The sequence below is a fragment of the Maylandia zebra genome, linkage group LG14, assembly GCF_041146795.1.
Source record: "Maylandia zebra isolate NMK-2024a linkage group LG14, Mzebra_GT3a, whole genome shotgun sequence".
In the NCBI taxonomy this organism is placed as follows: domain Eukaryota; kingdom Metazoa; phylum Chordata; class Actinopteri; order Cichliformes; family Cichlidae; genus Maylandia; species Maylandia zebra.
The window spans coordinates 4574202-4595070 of NC_135180.1; the positions used below are offsets into that span (position 1 = coordinate 4574202).

Genomic DNA, 20869 nt, shown 5'->3' on the forward strand with positions numbered 1-20869 from the left:
GCCATAGCAAGTGATATTTGGGACAGAATTCAGAAGTCACTGGCCTTCTTGGGCTTACCTGTCTGTAAAAGTTTATTTTTGGCTTTAAAATTACTGTAGTGATTTGACAGAGATGTGCAGAGCACAGAAGAAAAGTTTAAAAAATAATACAAAAAATACAAAAAATACAGGTGGTTCACAGCAGGCAATTTACAGCATTTTATAATAATGTATACATTATTAGTAAAACTATTGTTTCAAATTGTCTTATTAAAGTATTTATTTATTTATTCATCATCAGCTTTAAGGAGGCCAAGCATCTCTACACACATTTGGTGTAGCACAAGTAGAATACTATTGAAAACAGAAGCATCAGTGAGCAGACTGATGCTCTTTAACTAACTTCCACCGTAGTTTGTTGTCCTTAGTTTTTATTGTCTTTTAATGAGCTCACCTGCACGTAGGATCAGTCATATGACTTGAGAAGGTGTCCATAGGAACTGGGTCCATGGAGAGGTCAGAAATTAACAGTGACTTCCTGTGTTTGAGGCTGCAGCGACTTCGGACCTCCTCAGATACAGTGAGTAGTGCTACACAAAACAACAAAATGTTAGTTACGATATCATAGCTGTTAGAAGGGCACATCCAAACCACTTCAACTACGCAGGGTTAACAGCTCAGACATTGGTTCAATATTAATGCTAAGATCCTCTGATATCTGAGTTAGCAAACACTACCCAAGTTCCTCAACTTCATCACATGATGACCTCAAATATCCAGCAAATGAAAGGTATTTCAAATGTGTGAAAGTGCTGAAAATTGCAGTAAAACGACACTGAACATCTTATGTACCAGCCAGATAGGCCACACTCTGGGTGTTGACCTCAAACTTGTCACATTTCAGATGCTTGCTGATGAGAGCCAACAGTGTGTGAAGGATTCTCACTGTCCTTGCGACTGTGGTGGCTGATGGGTGCCTGTAGCCTGAAAGACATGTATAAAACATGCTGAGAAACAGAAAGACAGACGGCAATGGAAATGTCATTGTGTACAAAAACAATAAAACAAAATATAGTGCTGAGGGGGGACAAACCCACACACATAATAAAACGCGTTGCTTTTCACAGTCACGCTGTGTGACTTCCTTTCTTAGATACTGTAGTTAAATGCAGACAGCCATTTTTAGACATAGCACTTCCTATGTACATATTCTGAAGCTTCATTTCTAAAATCACACTGACAGCAGATTTGTGTGTCTGTTTAACTGTGTTTTTGCAGACTAAATATCTACAAACAAGTGTTTAGAATCATGACACACCAGTTTACCTTTGAGTAGGTGGCCCACCAGTGCAAAGTTAAAGTTGGCGCTAAAGTTGAGTCCGACAAAGTGATCCATCTGCTTGCAGTGCCATTCTAAAGGACGCCTGATCTCCATGAATACTTCTTCTGGACTCTGCAGGACAAATTATATGTTAAAAAAAGACTCCTTATCAATGGCCATGTCGATGTATGGCCACAATATATTTCCTGCACACAGATGTTACTTTTGGCTACATGATGGAAGTCTAGTGCTAAATACTGAATCAAATATCTCTTTATTAGATTCTTGAAGACATTTAACATACAAAAAAGACCAATCAGTTTTTTAGCTCCTGTCAGAGAAGTTCTACATAAAAGTAATGGGTGATGTGCAGTACCAGACGATATTCTGACTGTCTTATAAATGAGTGTGTTTACGTTCACTTCAATAACCTGATCACAGAGGGAAACCTGAGAAACACTGCAGTCATCTGGTTGCTTACCATCACCACTACCCACTTTTCTAAAGTCAAAGCGTGCCTACAGTGGATGAGCTGAAGTTATTAGCCATATTCACATAAACAATGTTCCTGGGCATTGTTACAAACTAAATTATACATATACAAAGCAAAAAGTAGATTGTCACCCGATGGATGGTCTTTAATTCAAACAATATACAACTGCAGGAATGAAAAGGCAGTAAATAATGCTTTTTACCTTATCATTGAAAACACGCATTGTGTCCAGAGTGTGGAGGTTCTGCTCCAGCAGGGCCGTTCCAGCTGAGTAAAGGTTGACTTCATCCAGCTGCAGCACAGCTATTGCCACCCAGAACAGAGCTTTGTGCATGGGAGATTCCTGGGAGATTAAACAAATAAAGACAAATTTAATTAATATTACAAAGGGGATAGTGATAAACAAAGAGCCAATAAGGTTTTACTTTATAACAATATGATGTACAGAGTTACCAAGTTGAAAAGAAAGGAAAAGATCAAACAGTTTGAAACAATTTGATTTTGAACAGAATTGTGAATTTCTGAAAGGTTTCCCAACTGTGACAAAAAGTAGATCTATACTAGTTGAATACCTTGCTGAGTAGAGGTTGTAGCTTAGTCAGAGCAATGACTGTGGCCTCTATTAATACTTGGCTGTTGTAATTGTCTGGCCCCTTCAGACAGCTCTCTAGACCCTGAAACGAAAAGAAGAGTGAGTGAAATAAAAAGAAGGAAGAAGAACAAAATGTTAAACATAATTTTTCAGTTAAATGTTACCGTTTACACCGTACACAATACACGGAATAAAGAAGTCAAAGAGACAGTGAAGTAAAATTCACAGGTGTATGTGAAGCAGCTTTACTCTACAAACGTCTATGTAGACACGTAAAGGACTGAAACACACGTTCTGTTCACGGATCAGACTGCATGGTAAATGACTCAAGGCCCTCACCCGGTCTATGCTGAGCAGAGGGCTAGCCTTGCTTAGGATTCGAATGATCTGCTTGATCTGGCCATGGCTCACTCTTTTACTGATGCAGCCAAACACCACCAGTGCTCTGGGCTGAAGAGATGGGTTGTATTGGAATGCAAACCTGGAATCCAAAGACAAATAAATACCTGTTCCACACTGAAAATCTATGCAACTGAATGAAAAGCAATAGAACACAAGAAGATCATACTTTTGTGCAAGTTCTGTCCACTGGTCTAACCACTTGCAGCTTGGTATGTCCCTCATACAAGCCTGGACCAAAAACACATAACTCAATCAGTATTTAATAAACTAAATACAGTAATTAGACAAACAGTCAATTTTATAATAATAACTTTTTATTAAACGAATAAGGGTAGTAGGAAGGCAGAGAAAAAGCAAAAACATGTAAAAATCTTGATTTTCTCAGCTGACCTCCATGATTTCCAGTAAGGCCTCAGTGACGGTTTCGAGGGAGGACAGTGCAAAGGTCTCCCTCTCATAAGAGCCTGGTGAGAATGAGCGGTCTCTGTAGCTGGAGCGGAAGGCAATCACAGCGGCTGATTTGACTTTGCTGATGCCAAACAGCAGGTAGAACTTGGGCAGGGAGAACTCAGTCAGACTCAGCCTCAGAACCTGCTTTGTTTCCTCTGTATTCAACACAAAAACATGGTTCTTTTTTCAGGTCACAGTAGCCTACTCGCTTTTTGTTTTGTGTGTCCATTGTGTGCCTGCACGCCATGCAAGCTCATGCATCTAGCTTTATGAAGATACCTCCCATTATTCACTGACCAATAAAGAAGAAAACAAATGAACAAACACTTCCTCACCACTGAAGTTGAGCTGAGAGCAGGTGCAGAGGGAGTGGATAATGTTGATGACCAAACCGTGAGTGGAGGCCCTGAGGGACAGAGGCCCAGTGGCTACTAGCAGGGTTACCACATGGAACAGATAAGGCAAGTGGGCTGCCACATCTAGAGAGTTGTTGAAGGACAACATGAGCATGTAGCGAGCCAAGATGGCAATGTCATCCCACATCAGGTGCTGCTCCAGTGTTGGCGTTGGGGACAGACACGTCTTGTCGATGATCTTACACATCCGCCCAATGACCTACCACAAAGAATAGGTGTAGAATCATTATGTCTAGCATGTCCAATTTAGGTTATGTCTTAGCATCTCATTTGGGTTAAAGGTCAGGATCAAGTCCTTATTCTCTCCGAAGCTTCGGCTCATTGTTTGCTGCATCTGCTTCTAAGCATTATGTCACCGAGTTCAAGGTGTCACTTATGCTATTATCTGAACGTTGCCTCAGTTGCGTCCTTCAATTAACACCATTATTATTCATTGTTTTTTCTACAGTGGACACATGAATACAGATGTTAGCTAGCCACATAACCTTTTGCAGTTTTTTGTTGCTTATTTTCACCCATTTTTCACAACTGAAAGTTGAAAAAACAAATAAATAAAGCTTGGTCTGTTGGTACAGGGTTATTGATGCAGGTATCAGAATTTGTTATAGAATAAAATAATAACTCACAGGAGCAGAACAGTTACGATAAGAATGAGTGGAAATCTAGTCCCCAATAGTAAAATGTACTGTATTGCATATGAGATCTGATTTATGACATGAAAAACTATCCAATGTTTGTCAAAGGAGCTTGCAAAGAAAAGCGTCTGGACTTCTTTAAGTTGCTTGAAGACGTTTCACCTCTCATCCTAGAAGCTTCTTCAGTTCTAACGTCAAATGGTGGAGAGTCCCAGATATAAACCTAGTGGGAGTTTCCCCCCACAGAGGGACAAAAGGACCCCCTGATGATCCTCTAATCGCCTGAGCCAAGGTGTGAAACTGGGTGTGGGTCCCAATCAGCCAGAGTTTCGGGTGAGCTCATTGTGAAACCTGGCCCCACCTTATCATGCGAATTCCTGAGGTCAGATGGCCCAGGATGTGAGTGGGCGTTAAGGCGTCTGGGAAGGGATCTCAAAACTGGATTATAGATGGCAGAGAGTTGGTGTCGTAAACCCCCGCCTCTGTTCAAAGATGGTCGCTCACAGTGGACATAGATGGCTTCTTTCACTCCTCTTTCAAACCATCTGTCCTCTCTGTCCAAAATGTGAACATTGGCATCCTCGAAAGAGTGTCCTTTATCCCTCTGTGGGGGGTCACTCCCACTAGGTTTATATCTGGGACTCTCCACCATTTGACCTTAGAACTGAAGAAGCTTCTCGGATGAGAGGTGAAACGTCTTCAAGCAACTTAAAGAAGTCCAGACGCTTTTCTTTGCAAGCTCCTTTGACTACGATGACCTGGATGACTGAGAACCTTCACAGACATATCCAATGTTTGCTCAGAGGAAGTCCCATGGGCTCTCCTCATCCTCCCCGTCTCCCCTGCAGACCTTCAGTCTGTGCAACATAGATTCATAAGATGGAATCTCCACGTGAGAAACCGTTTTTAGAAATGTGTTGCCTTTTCCAGCTTGATGCATCTGTACAATAGTACAGTTACTAAGTGCCTGTGAAAGTTGTTGGGTGTAATGCATGCCTTACATCAAACACTTTATTTTCTTCTATTTTTCTAGAAGGGCAGTTTCTGTCATTATCAAGACTTTATGAGCATAAAGAAAAAAGAAAAAACAAAACAGAGAAGAGAAGAGAAGAGCACATCCACACACCACACCCGATCTCTAAGAAGCTACGGTATTAAAGACGACTTCCACAGGGGTTAACTGGAAAAAGTTTACTGGGGGCATTACTCATGATATTCAATCAGATTGTGAATGTCTATGTTCTCCGTAGAAGCCTGTGGAAATGTCATTGAAAGCCACTTCCTCCTGCTGCTTTTTAAAATTTCAAGCGATCAAACGATTATTTAAAGAAAATGGTAGAAAAGCTTTATCCTTACACAACCACAAACGTACATTAAGGCCTTATAAGATGTATCTCCTTGCGTAAGCTAATAATAACTTCTCAAAAATTTTGAACTCAAGTAAAATTTTGTACAAGTAAAATCATGGTTTTATAGGAGTGCTTAACCAGAGCCAATAAAGGCAACACTAAAGAGGAAATGCAAACTTAATAATAAATGTATCACTAGTAAACTAATAATACTAATCATGACCCTTAATAATCATTTTGGTTATGAAGCTGACATACTGGACTATACAGCTATTCTAACCAGTTAGAAAATGGCATTTATTCAAGTTTTGGGAGACAAAGAGTTCAAGAACAGCAAACAAGAAGCCATTGTGTCCAGTAGGCTGTACTGCCATGACATCATGCTGTAACTCTACAGATAACACCAGGATAAAGACTCAAGTAAGACGTCTAATAGCTATGTACAATGCTCAATTTTATATATCGTTTTTCAAATTCAGTACAATACTTTAGTAAGACCAAACTGACCTGCAGAGAAAAACAATACTACAACTCAAAGATCAATTTTTTCTTAGTCAACAGTCTTCACAATGGCCACTATTGAGTGCAGTGATGGTGTCTGCTATAATCGGAGCCAGGGGGCCTTGGGTTTTCTTTTGTGTCTGCCTGTGTATATTGTGTTTGTTTATCCAAACAGCAGCTTGGATTTGGAACAACAGCACACAGATAATGGATAGTGATTAGATGAGTTTGTCTCTTTAGCTTCTACAAATCAAGAGTGAATCCCAGCTGGATTTATTTCTTCCATCAGTATGTAAGTAATTATTAACTGACTTTAACATTTAAATATATTTTATATTTTAGGTTTCTGTGTAGGAGTAGGAGTATGCCCTTGACCACCAAAATCTAATGATTTTTTCCTGAAGTCTAAAGACTTTGGCCAAATTTGTAGAGATTTCTTTGAGATGTAAAGAGAAAAAAATTAAGAATTTAAGGGACACTGTCACTGTAACCTTTGACCACCAAAGATTTGATGTTAAAAACTGTGGGACAATTATTGTAGGGTCTTTACAATTTAACGCACCATGAGGCAACTGTTGTTGTGATTTGATTATATAAATAAACTTGAACTGAACTGAATTGGGACTTGATAGACAACCCAAAGATGCAAGTCATGTGGCCACTGTGGTTGTCAGTGTGGAAACATAACAAAGGCAAAAAATTGTCAGCTGCCTTGGCTCATGTCCATGTGCATTTCTGCTTTTTGTTGATTTGTTTTTCTGTCCTGAACTACAGGCTCTCTGTTTCGACTGACCAGTAGCTGGCAGAGAAATTTTGCTCTTTACGTACAGCTGTTCTTCTAAATGAAAACTGTAGCACACATAGCTAGAACGTAGAGTATGAGATCCAGTTGCAGCACAGAAGCACGTTTTAAACTTGCAGCCTGAAAGCATTAATCATTAATCCATAATTTAAACATAGTATATCCTTTATTAACCATGACCAAATGAGCTGACCTGGACCAAGTAGAAGTGAGTCTATTAAGAAGTGTTAACACCAGGTCAGGGTTTGTGTGTGTCGGTCTATGTGTAAATATCTATATCTAGAAGGTTTGATGTTAAATTTGTGGGCCAGTACATGATAGGGTACTGCTATCATGCCCTGGCCCCGTTGTGCCATATCTACTGTCTGTAGTTTCAAGACAGTGGGTAGCTGGCTCAGTTGATGTGCATAAGGCTAATAATGCTATATATTGATATATATCTGCCACGCATTGTGATATATTGCATAACACAATGCAGCATACACAGATAATAAAAGCACAGTGCTCAGAAACAGAAGAGTTTGACAAATGGCAGGAAAGTGCATTGCAGTTCCCCAAGTGGAAGAATATATAAGCTCTCTTTCTGATGGACGTTTATTGTTTTATATTTTTCCAGAACTCTTTCAATATTCTTTGTAACAGATGTGAATCAGCACAGAAATGCCCCTAGTGGGAACAGTATGTAATTACTGAATTTCTCCTTTTCACCTGATTTTGATATTTGGCAATGAAGGAAAGTTCTGTAAAGAAAAGTAATTACTTTATGAAAATAAAGTATTTCGTCCACTTCTTATGTATATTAAAATGTATAGGATAATGAGCATATGTGTTTGTATGAAATACAATGTAGGATTTGTCCTGTTTAACATAATGCGATGGTTTTTACAACCGCTTTAATTGATCAGTTGTTTACTCAAACAACCTGCTCTGCTCATTTAACAGAACCCCAAGTCACTTTCCATCATCAATACCATTAAATCCTCTCCACGAGTTGCAACATGATTCAACATGATTATTTTCTGTGTGTATTAGTTGCCAATGTGCTCTCACCTTGTTGGAGACCAATTTGACATTTCCTGAGGCTAGAGCCACTGCAGTATCAGCCATAACCTCTGCTTTGATGGAACCCAGGCCTCCTGTGGCACTGGTCTTAATAAAGCTGTCTAAGACCACATCCAGCAGGTCTGTTATCTGAAGGTGAGATGGTTAGAAGGCCAGAATCCAAGAGACACATGTACTTATTTAGCTGCTGAGGGGCTGGGTAAACTTACCTGGCCAAGGCTGCCCCAGATCTTAGCCTGGATAGAGGGATACATCTGTTTTTCATTTATTGTCATGGTGATGAGTTTGTCCAAAATGGCAGTGACCCGCTGGCGCTTGGCATCGTCATTGTGCTTACAGAAGCGGACCAGGTTGAGCAGCCAGGGTGTCATGTACTCCAAGCAGAGATGCTTCAGCTCGATGCCTGCAAGAGAACAGCAGCACTTAGAGCTTACGGTTTATTTTAATGTTAAGAATATATCACTATATTGCCAAAAATATTCAATGGTCCTGTCTTCAAACACTTATGAACTTAAGTTTATTTATTAAGCACTTTTCACAGATAGCGGGTAACAACAGGCTAAATAAACAAGAATATTAGGTGCCAAAATAGACAATACAAAATATTTAATAAAATACAGCAAAGTTAACAGGTGGCTTTAAAATAAATTAATCAATTTAAATAAGTAAATAAATAAATACATTTCTGAACAGAAAGCCGGATTAAACAGAAATGTTTTTTTTTTTAAAGAATCAGCAGAGTCAACCAAACACAGTTGTGGTGGTACACTGATCCACAGCCTTGGTGCCACAGGCTGAAAGGCTCTGTATGGGGAACAACCAACCGACTCGGAGTCTGTGAACGTGGACAACGAGCAGCAGTGTATTTTGTAAGAAGCTGAGATAAATAATCTGGGGCCTGGCCATTTGGTGCTCTGTATGCTAAAACAAGAATTTTAAAATGAATTCTAAAATCTATTTGCAAGCCAATGTAGAGAACATAAAACAGGAGTAATGTGAGCACGCTTGCTAGAACGTGTTAGCAGTCTGGGTGAAGCACTTTGTATAGCTTGGAGGTGAAAAAGGGATGATTTGTCCAAGCTGGTAAACAGAGCATTACACTAAATGCGATGACACAAACGCAGTTCAGCTGAGGAGACCATATGTTGCAATTTAGAAATGTACCTTAAATGAAAGAAACAGGAACCAGACAAAGGTTTTACATGCAACTCAAATATTACTCCAAGGACAGAAAGAAGCAAGAACCTGACTGACTTCAGAATGTAGTTCAAGAGGAGCTGCAATCACGGTCTCAGTCTTGTTGGTGTTTAAAACAAGGTAACAGATAGAGAGCCAATCTGAGTTAAGTAGTGGATTAGGGTGGACAACCTATCCAGTAGATGAGTCTTAAAAGACATGACAGCTTATCCATTGTATGCTAATGACAGCTGAATATGTCACTGGCATACAATGGATAAGAAATGTCACTAAAAGACTAAATAAGCTAAAGAAAGCATGTAGAAAGAAAATAATAATGGACTCAAAACTGAACCCTGTGGAACCCCGCAGGTCAGGAAGGAAATGTTAGAGGAGAACTTGTCTGTTCTAACAAAGAAGGTCCTATCAGATAAGTATGAAGAAAACCATTCTGGCTTTCTTTCTCTGGCAGAGCCATATACACCAGCTAAAGCTTTAAGCCTATTAAGTAGGAATTTGTTTCCAATGGTATCAAAGGCAGCGCTATGACCAAACAAAATGATCACAGAACAATTCCCTGCATCAGAAGCCATTAGAAGATCATTACAGACCTTCAAAGGAGCGGTCTCAGTGGAACGCTGCCTCTGAAAGCCCGACTGAAAAGGGTAAAAATATGTCATCTGCACAGTAAAGATCAGAACTGATTTTCTACTATTTTTTCTAGTAATTTGCTTATAAATGGCCTATTGAAATAGGCTTAAAATAATTACTAGTAGAGCTGGATTCAAGATCATGTTAGAATAGGAAGGTCCATCCCCAAACCAGACTGTTCCCACAAAGTTGTGAGCATGAAAATGCCCTAAATGTCTTCGTATGCTGAATCAATGAAATGAAGCTCACAAATGAAGAGTTGCTTTTACTGGAACTAGGGGCCTGAGCACAGCTCTTGAAAAACAACAACACCACAATCAACGTCCACCAAACTTAATACTTGGCACAGTGCAATCAGTATCTTTCTCCTGGGAGCTGCCAAACCGATATTCGTCAATTGGATTGCCAAAACAAGTGTTTACTGCTCTAGAGTCCAGTGGCTGTGTGATTTACACCACTGCATCCAAAGCTTTGCCTTATACTTGGTGATGTAAGGCTTGGATGCAGCTGCTCTGCCATGAAAACCTATTCCATGAAGCTTTTTGTGCAAAGTCTTGAGCTAATTTGAAGGCTTCATGAAGTTTGGAGGTATGTAGCGATTGACCATACAGAAAGTTGGCGACCTTTGTGCACTGTGCACTTCAGCATCTACGTAAAATCATAAACCATATTGTCATTCCCAAACGCTCCCCTCCCCACCACAGTTATGTAAAAAAAGAAACAAAAACCTTAAAACTTTATGCATTTCAGTGAGGTGAGCTGGTGGCGGTATGAGTACAATGTATCTATTCCCATTTAGAGAGGTAACATCTTTGAATAATAAACCGACGCAGTTTCATGACTGAGTGTATGTGAGAGCTTATGTATGGTAACCAGTACGATGGTAAGCAGACTTACTAGACTTGCTGAAGCCTGAGATGCACTCCTCCAGAAACTCCAGAGTCAGATGAGGTTCGTTGGCTGCCAGAGTTTTGCTGATGGAAACTATAAAGAGCGTATTGTTGGCTGGGATGCAGAGACCTGATGTCTCCAGCAGCTGGCCCTCTATCTTCAGATTAAAGGTGCAGGTCAAAGCACACAATAGGTTGTAAGCTGCAGATCTGGATATGAAACAGATAAGTCAGTGTAAAAACAGTTTTAGTCTTTACTTTTACAGGTTTGAGTTGAAAAACATAGGTGTTGTAAATGAGTAGATCAAAAGTTTTATTTCAGGTCGGTGAAGCTCAACTGAAAACTGGAAAGACAATAAGATGTGCTAAAATGTTCGAGTTTTGAAAACTGAACCACTTGCATTGGATCAAAAATATTTAGGCTCATGTTCAAAGTGTACATTACTGCGCAAAAGTCTTGAGCCATCCCTCATTTCTTTACATTTTGCTAGGTAAATGGGAAATAGATGCAGTGAGCTAGTGAGTAAAATACAGGCAAAACAGTGTTTTGGTCCACCCATATTTTTTTTTAACAAAACAACTTTTAGGGAAGCTTTCTTGTAATTTCTTCAAGTAGTCTTCAGGAATACTTTTCTGATGTACAAGGACTAGACTAAAAGTAAGTATTTAAGTAAAAAAGGTGCCATTAAGAAGACATTAAGAAAGCCCAGAAAGCGATTGCTCATGTCTGGTTCTTTCAAGGAAAACAAAGAAATGAGGGGTGGTTGAACTAAACCTTTATACCTTAAACACAGTGTATAAAAAATGAATGTATCGCTAATCCAGTTAACTGCTGGTTTCTGAAATTTGACTTTGAAGCATTGAGTTTTTTGACCACTGCTATAGTTTTTGCTTTGTATCAGTTTTATAATCTAATTTTCATCTACATGGGGCTATAATTTATGACGGAAATACAATGTATTCACACATTGTAGTACCTTAAATTTATGTTTTCATAGACATGTGAGCAATAGGGTTGTTTTATCAAACATTTATACAAGCAGGAGTCACTAAGTTTAAGGTGCTTCTGCATTAGGTTTACTTCCAGCAACCTTTATACAAAGTCTAAACTTTAAACCTAAAGTATGCTCAAATATTCATGTGTCACTGGTTCCGAAGCAAAAAATCTCAGTTATATTTTAAATTAAACACATTCTTTGTTATTTTTACAGACCTACTTTATTCCCCATAAAGCCAAAGAATTTGGCCTAGAATAACAAAACAATGACCCTACAGGACAGACCTGAGGCTGGGGTCAGAACTGCCCAGGTTGAGAAGAGCAATGTTGAGGAGAGTGCCAGGCACATCTTTTGGTCGGATTTTAGTGTGCTGAGGGATGGAGTCAGGCTGCGACAACTCCCAGCGTGTCCGGATATGGATGATAGACTGAACTATGGCATCACACTCCTGGTGCATGAAAGTGAGGGGTGTGCCCTGGTTGGCCATGGTGAGGGTGAACTGACTCTCATCCACAAGGCAAATTTCCTCAATCTCGGAGGCATAATATACATCGTTGAGGAAGACAGGCTGGCCAAGGACGCGGGTGCGCTCAGCTGAGGTCACCTGAACGGCTGTTGAACCCACCTGGTCAAGAAGAAAATAAAGATGGTTAAAGATACACCTCTGTTACGATTTTAGTGATTTAATATGTTTATTTAGTGGTAATATTTCTATGTTGCTCATTTTTAGTGCAAGTTCACTGGCTGAAACCTTACCTTAATTGAGACCTTGGTATCTTTGTGGGCCAGTTTGAGGGCATTGTGGAACACTTTAAGGTCTTCCTCCAGTATCAGTGTGGCTGCAGGCAGCTTCTGTTGGTCAGGTTCAATGTGCTCTGCCAACTTAGCTGGAGAATCAATGAACTGGAGCCGCTTGCTCCCTTTTAGGCCTGTCAGCAGCCGCTCATGATACTTGGTGTACTCTCTTACCCAAGTGTTGCAGTTGTAGACATAAACAGCTGCCACATTCTCATATGCAAAGCCAGGAAAGACAACAAACCACTTAGAGAGGAAGTCAGTCTTGAAACGATTGCTGGGTCCAACATGTGTTAAGTCTACCACTATCTCATAGGGCTTAGCATAGTAGGGTTTGAGGGTGAGAAGGACATGGTAGATGAGCAGGTCACCATTGATCTGGCCCGTTTTGAACCTAAAGAAAAGGGGGGAAAAATTCATTATGGTTAAATACGAAATAGTTTTATTTTTTAGATCAGTTGTATAAATGTGAGGCTTAAATTGTTCATTGCATTCTATGTGGTTGAACTCTGAAAAGCTTCATTTCTGAAAAAGATTGCTTCTTTTTGTCTGTCCTTTTTTGTAAGAGCCCTGCAAGCCTCTGTGGTATCAAACCCAAGGCTCTGAAATAATCACACCCTCTGCAAAAAAACAAACAAACCAAAAGACAAAAAAAAACCCAGCAGAAAGAGGGGTCAGGAAGTGACTTCAGACCATCTCAACAGTCAGTTTGCAGCAGGTGTCACGTGCCATTTCTTCCCCAAGACCTCCATAGGACTACTTCAGGTAAGAATTTGTCATGCAGCATCTTTGAATCATATTAAAAGCACAAAAGTCAAGCATTTCCTTTAAAAAAAATTTAACTAGAACTGTTCAAACAACCTTCTGATCATGAGCTCTTGTAGTGGCATTCTGGAATAACGTTCTACATTTTTTTTCAGCTTTACTTTTTCTAAAACAGTTTCTGAATTTCAGAGATGATGGAAGGTGCAAAAACTCTTTGGCTGTTTCTCCTGCTCAACCACCTGCCACTCTGCCCTGTCGGTGCTGACGCAGTCCTTTCAACAACTCAAATATATTCACAAGACTATTCACAAGACCAAAGAAGCAGCCCCACACTTGCTGTGAGTACTACCCTCAGAACAAGTGAAGACAAAAACTCCATCAATGGCACTCGTGGTGACTGCTTGGTTGACACTGAGATGGGTCTGATTGCTATAAGTTCAGCTGGAGGTCTCATTGTGTGCTTGCTGGCTGCTACTGTGGTACTGGCATGCCAGGTCTGCAGCCTTCAGCGCCAGGTTTATGGCCCTCGCACCTCACGGTCCAACATGGACTTAGTAAGCAGTACAGGCTACTGGGGCACAGACCAACCAGAGATTGCAGGCCTGGTTGGACCATATGATGCCAGTGTCATGCTTGAGGAGGTGAAAGAAGACAAGACTGAGGAAGAGAGGCAGGCTGAAACAAAAGGGACAATGGAGGACGATGGGGCAGGACTCAAGGAAGGGGCAATGGCAATAGCGTTTAATCCTGAGGACGATCAAAGTCATATGCACAGCTCCAACTTCAAGGACTCCTGTTTGGAGATTCCCAGGGATTTAGAAGACATGCCCCTTGTTGTGTAAGGAGGTAACCCTACTTCAGTAAATCCAGTCACATACACAACTAATCAGTTTAGCTGATTTAAAATATATTAACTTGGCTTGTTTCAATCACATCCTTTCCAACAGAGATGCACCAATTGTTAAATCATGGGCAAATATAAAATAAAATAAACGAATTATATTAATGGAGATTTTTTTTAATTTTTATTTTGCTCTTTTTTTGGACAGAAATAAATAACTTTGAAAGTCTTTCAAACGCATTCATGAAACGGACACAAGGAAAGAAAAAGCTATAATAGAGTGGTGACTGTTTTCTTATTTGCTGAAGGCAGTCAACAAAGTGAGAATGGAAATTTGGTAAATAAACTGATAATTTTGTTGTTGCATCACTATTCCTGTTTATTTTCATCTTGTTAAATGTAGGGCATCATATGCAATTTACTACATTAGTGCTGACAGAATAAAGAGCTTTGGGTGCACACACCAAAAAGCATAGTTTTTGCTTAGATAAGGATACTTTTAACATGTTACATAGTTCTATATCTCGTAGTAAATCTTTAAAGCCTGGTCCTGAGTGTTCAATTAAAACAGAAAGAAAGAACGAAAGAAAGAAAGACATCATAACTTTTAAACACATAACATAGCACGGTCCATATTTGTTGTGCGCATGATTTGCATCAGTAACATAACATAGCATAATAACTTACATAATGAACAAAAAGCAGATTAACAAAAACAAGGTCAACATACATTCACAGTTTTGAAGAGATAATGGGCTAAATTGATAATAGAAATGCTGGAAACTTAACTCTGAATCTGTTTCAGCTATGTCTAATCTTTTAAATGAATTTTCAACAATTTAATTATTGGTTATAACTTAAATACTTGTAATATTTGCCAGTTTTTAAATAAATTGACCTTTGTATTGGTGTCAGTGTTTCATGAGTCAAATCAATATTTGTCAATTATGAGCCCTATACACACACACACAGACAGAGAAAGTTGTGGTCAAAAGTTTCCATACACTCGTCATGGACATTTTGAGCTTTAAATTATTTCTTTCCATTGTTGTTTTCCCTGGTCGACTGAGTCTCATCAATATACCTTCAAGGACTAAAAGAAAAACACACAAAAAACAACCAAGAACTGGATGTACTGTAGAATTTATTTTGGATTTCATAATCATACATGACCAAAAATGTGCACACAAGTTCAAATATATATATACACCCCCCACTAATATTTGGCTACATGTTCCTTAGTTGCACCTAGACCAGATGCTTTTGGTAGCCATTAACAAGTGACAATTTGGGTGTTTTTCAAGAGCTTGGCAAAGTGGTGACACATCCAAATAACTTTTGTAAAACAGTTTCAACAGATATCAACTTCTTGAAATCTGCACATCTGTACAAAGGCTCCAAGAGATCTTACCAGCTTTGGAAAATCAATAGTTTCTTGGACTCGTAGAGTATTGGTCAATGAAATAAGTACTATCAAGCTATTTCTTCTATGCTGACAAATACAAACTATGTCTTGTTAAAAGACAACACTTTGAGCTTGAATATATACTTTTGACCCTGTGTGGATTAGAGAAAATCCAAAATGTATTTGTGCAATGGCAATTATTATTCTTAAAATTTTTAAAGATCTATACTATATAATCATTCGACAACAAAACAGGCCACAACAGTGACTACTTATAGAACTGTTATTCTGCTTGATTAAATAACATGTACAAGCCACACACCTGTCAGTAACCCAGAAAAAACCCCACCCATTCCTGTTATGATACAGTTCTGATTAAAAGTTGTTCTAAACTTCTAAACTGTATTGAACTGTATTGTACTTGAAAAATGGCAAAAAATATCATATTTTGCATGGTTGGATCTTAACAAGGATCCAAATAGAGCTTCAACATAAAACAAGAAGAAATGGGAGTGAGACATTTTTTTGGAGCATGCAATTTATTGAAACAATGCTTAAATTGAAACAGGCTGTTTTACAGCTGATCAAAAGTTTAGGGCCACATGCCTTAAAAAAGCCAAATCTGTGCAAAAATGTGGATTCATTGTCATCTTCTGTCAGGTAGTCAGACTGTTATGACGTTCTGATGGCAAAGGCAAAAAAACTTTACCTTTTTGAACGCGGTCGGGTTGCTGAACTGCATAAGCAGGGTCTCTCAGCGCAACATCACTGCCAAGGTGGGACCCAGTAAGACGGTCATTTGGAATTTCTTAAATGATCCTTAGGGTTATGGAACCAAAACGTCAAGTGGAAGACCCCCAAAAATTTCACAAGCACTGAGCTGGAGGATCCAATTGGCTGTCCGTCAATACACTGGACTATCCTCGACCCAAATTAAGGCCGTTACTGGTGCAGACTGCAGTCTCATAACCATCAGATAGCATCTGAGGCTGAAGGGCTTCAAAAACGTTACTGACATGACAAGCAGATCCCACCTGAGATGTTTTCTATGCGCCTCAGTGGAGGGGGTGCCATAATGGTCTGGGGTGCTTTTTCCTTCAGTGGAACAATTGAGCTTCGGGAAGTGCAGGGGCGTCAAACGGCTGCTGGCTATGTCCTATGTGCATGTGCGTCCTAAACCTTTGATCAGCTGTCAAACAGCCTGTTTCAGTTTAAGTGTTGTTTTCAATAAATTGCATGCTCAAAAAAATGTTCTGTCTCAGTCCCATTTCTTGCACATTACATGCTCTACTTGGAATCGTGTTAAGATCCAGCCATGCAAAAATATGATTTTTTTGCCATTCTTCAAGTGAAGTGGTCTTAAACTTTTGATCAGGACTGTATATGCCCTCCTTATGCAGTCAAAATATCTCTGACCTGTCAGGGCATGGGAAAGTGATCTCTGTTTGTATGTTTTTGTGTATCGCAGATCCTGTAGATTTTGTGGTTGAGAATGCAGTATGATAACAAGGTGAGTTTACCTTTCACAGGCATCAATGGTGTGGCTAATAAATGTCCTTACCTTACTCAAACTATGTCCTAAAAAACAGACATGAGCTGCTACCATGCTGCTATTTCAGTTATGATATGTTACTGTTCTGGACATTTAAACTTAAAGAATGCCTTTTCCTTCTTAAAACCAAAGAGCACTCATGAAAATTTAAAATTCACACTTTTTAAAAGTCAATCTTTAGAATTTTACAGATTAATTCAGCATTGTTTCAGCAAACATTTTTAACACAAGACTTGGTTGTAAAACATGAACTACTATATTTAACATAGGACACTGAGAATGATTTCACATGTCACGCTTCCTGTAAGTGGTGCAAGAATCAGTCTCGAAATTTCAGCAGCGACAAACTGTCCAACCCCCAAGATCTTACTTCCTTAGAGATAGCAACTCTGCCAGACAGCAACAGCAATATTCGGCTTTTAATACACCCTGGAAGGACACAACCAACAGCTTTGAGTGTTCACCTGCGTACAGACACTGGTATGTAAATCTAAATTACTAGATTACTGATACAGTTTTGGGTCCAACTCACAGCTTGACAACTTTAAATTGATGATTATGTGAAATTGAGACATATCTATATCTATACACACACACACACACCTAAAAACTAAATGTTATGTGTAAAATGTTATTAAACAACAGAGGATACATAAATGTAAATTAGATGAAAATGGTAAAAGCAGTGTTTGAAACTGGTAAATTGCGTACCCTTCAAACCTATGGTGGATTACGAGCATTTTGAGGAACTTACCATTTCCTAAAACATATTATATTGCATATCACTAAACGTTCTTTATTCAAATGATACTACTTCAGACTACGTGCTCTGACAAAATAATTTCCTCTGTTCTAGCTTCAGAGACACAGTAGCCATTCTGAGGACAGCAATGACCACAGATTTTACAAGCCTCACGTTCATATGGCTGCTGCCACTGGCAGCAAGCAATGCAGTGACATCAAGCAATGCAGTGACATCTAATCAAAGTGAAGTCTCCAGCTCTGTGGTAACTGTAGAATCATTCTTTCACAATGAGCTGACAACACATACTCAGGCATACTCAGAGAAAATACCTGCCACGAAAGACGCACAACGAAGAAGTCAAACAATGCCCTCGAATACGATCCTACCTAATACTAAGACAGCACCAGCTCCTACCAGTTCTGCATCGCCTCACTTAAACAGTACTTCCATGGAATCCTTAACAGAAATACAATCTACAGTCATCAAATCTTCAATGACAGATCTAACTGGCACCCCAGCAACACCTACAAGTGTAACTCCAGTGATAATCAACTCAACCCAAAGCCAGAAGACATTAAGCACACACGTTAGGAGGCACACAAACCCCTATCCACCTACATTTTCACCGAAGTCTACAAAACTCATCTCTACTACTAACACATTTACCACACCTGAAGAAGACAAGTCTGAAAGCATGAGTCCAGCTACAGGTGATGATGTGAAACATTCCACAGGCTTATACAAAACTTCAACATCCATCAACAATATCAGAAAAAGGAAAATACAAGAACCTTCAGAAACAAAGAAAACTAACCATGGTAAAGTAGTGGCCGGACTAATCGGTGGATCCCTGTTAGTGATGATGGTAGGATTCCTGATCATCTTTATTAAGAAACGGAAGCTTCAGAAGCAGCAGGTATCAACTACAGACTGGGCGGGTCCTTCGCCATTTCTAGAGGGTGGAGCTAACAATGGCCAGGTAACAATGAGGCCACCTAACCGAATTTCTGTAGCCAGCTTTCTACCTGCAAGACTGTCCAAAAGATTGTCCTTGCTTCCGGAAACAGATGAGGAGTTAGAAGACATGACTCAAGTTACTACATTTGGAGATAAAAACCAGGGGACCACATTTGGCCAAACAGTTGATGGAAATGATGGACCAGAAAGCAATGGGACTAATGCAGTTTTTCCTGAAATGAAAACCACAGTAGACATCGGACCAGAAAGCAATGGGACTAATGCAGTTTTTCCTGAAATGAAAACCACAGTAGACATCGCAGAGACTGCTGAAAACTGTGTTTCGGCTGTCTCTTTGCAAACTAACAACCCTGTGTCCACAAATAATTCAAGCCTCCGTCAAGACCTTTCTGCAAATCAGTCAAATCAATCTGAAGTCATGGAAAATATGTCTGAACAAATGAACAATGCCCTTATGGAACCTTAAGCGAACTTGATCTCTAAACAAATCCAGCAGATGTAGGGTACCAGTTATAACACCCTTCATTGGTTTCCTGGTAGCAGCAAAGGTAACTACAAAAACAGGAAACCATGTTGTTAGTGCATTCGGAAATAATTGAGATTGTGTGATGTTAACCATGATTTCTACAGCAAAACCTGAAGAACAACATAGTAAGGTTGATTAATTGTAGTTTTCTGTGTTAGTAAGAGTAGGAATATGCAAAATAATAATCATACGCTACATGTAGGGGCATTTTCTTGCTGCTAACAGATAATAACATTGCACAGCAAGCAGTTTTATTTACACTGTGTCATGTAACAGTGTGAACAAATACCATACCATGATGTGAACAGGAAGCTTCCTTTTTAACATTCATGTGAATAAGATCTGTCTCATTTCAAATATCATTCAGTTCGCTTGGCCACATCAAAAGCAAGCTCTGGTACATACATGCCTATCTTAATAATATTCGTTTTGCACAATATGGCATATGCAATAGAAAAGTAAGAAAACGAAATATCCCCCAATAAAATTTCCTGTACTTACAATTGCATGTAAGAATCTGGAGGTGCGCTATGGCTTTAGTTTCGTTTAAATGACATTCAGAACCTTTCTGCAAACGTTACTTTTTATCTTTAATTCCAAAAACAATTAAGCTTATGTAAACCTCAGAAGCACGTTTCTCAGGCAGCCTTTTATAATTTAGTTCAACATTAGTAACAGTGGAGCTTGTACAACTAATATAATGCAAATAAATTGTTTTAGCTCTCTGCTCAATTTGCAGAGAATTAAATTATTTCAAAAGAAATAATTTAAAAATTTTTCAATAACCTTTTTAAATTTCTTAAATAATTAAAATAATTGTTCCATTGTTCACAATTGGGTTGTTTCTTTACAATCACATTTGGGAAAGACAAACAAAAACCCCTCATTACTCTAATTTTCCATTTCTGTTTCTCACTTACATAGCGTGGCGTTTTTAGTCAGCAATGGACCTAGTTGCGCAACCACATTTAGTTTAATATGGCAATACTGATCATCATTTAAGTTGATTAGAATGCTAGGTATTAAAAAATATTAAGAGAAAACTATTTTATGTTTAACAATTATCCATTTGATAATTATCCAGTACTTTTTGAGTTAATAAATTAAATTGCATAAAACCACAAAGCTTTCAAAGACTAATCATTGATCGTTGTCTTTACAAGTTTTACTTCTCTGGCGTGGTAGTATAAGTATAGGTGCCACCATCATAAAACAGAAACTCAGACGGGACCTGAAGTATCTGTGTGATGGCCATAATAAGAGCTGTACCAATTCTCCAAATAATAAGGGAAGGAGGGTAAATTCTTCCTTTATTGGTTCCTTTAGCATAGTGTACACTGGACCATCCTTTAAGAAAAGGGAGGAGAAAACACCACTCCATAATTCACTGAGATGGCCCATCTGACCATTCATGACAAAACACAATATAATTTAAAAAAAAGTTGCTCAGCTCTGGTAAATGTTATCTGTGAGTGCCTTTCCCCATTTTCATTGAATATCCTCCTGATATAGTTTTTAACAACAGTTCATTAAATTCACAGCTGA

General features: G+C 39.0%; 1 protein-coding gene and 1 long non-coding RNA gene across 6 annotated transcripts in view; one reads left to right on the plus strand and one right to left on the minus strand.

Annotated features, from left to right (window-relative positions):
* The window catches only part of nf1a (neurofibromin 1a), a 139293-nt gene that overhangs the window by 13718 nt on the left and 104706 nt on the right, over nt 1-20869 (minus strand). For all 4 annotated transcript variants that reach the window (XM_024804868.2, XM_024804867.2, XM_024804869.2 and 1 more), the window contains 14 exons: nt 12474-12906; nt 12002-12342; nt 10727-10929; nt 8212-8405; nt 7991-8131; nt 3573-3852; nt 3178-3392; nt 2954-3015; nt 2725-2866; nt 2366-2467; nt 1996-2136; nt 1306-1432; nt 832-963; nt 434-569 (listed from right to left, as the gene is read on the minus strand). In XM_024804868.2, coding sequence (XP_024660636.2) covers nt 434-569; nt 832-963; nt 1306-1432; nt 1996-2136; nt 2366-2467; nt 2725-2866; nt 2954-3015; nt 3178-3392; nt 3573-3852; nt 7991-8131; nt 8212-8405; nt 10727-10929; nt 12002-12342; nt 12474-12906 — 2649 coding nt within the window. The remainder of the gene's footprint in view (nt 1-433; nt 570-831; nt 964-1305; nt 1433-1995; nt 2137-2365; nt 2468-2724; nt 2867-2953; nt 3016-3177; nt 3393-3572; nt 3853-7990; nt 8132-8211; nt 8406-10726; nt 10930-12001; nt 12343-12473; nt 12907-20869) is intronic.
* Nucleotides 6272-15028, plus strand: LOC101467272 (uncharacterized). 2 transcript variants are annotated; one of them, XR_001168043.5, is made up of 3 exons: nt 6272-6430; nt 13079-13277; nt 13433-15028. It is a non-coding gene; the product is annotated as an uncharacterized LOC101467272 (long non-coding RNA). The 2 variants fall into 2 exon arrangements; XR_001168042.5 differs by having other exon boundaries at nt 6278-6430; nt 13467-15028.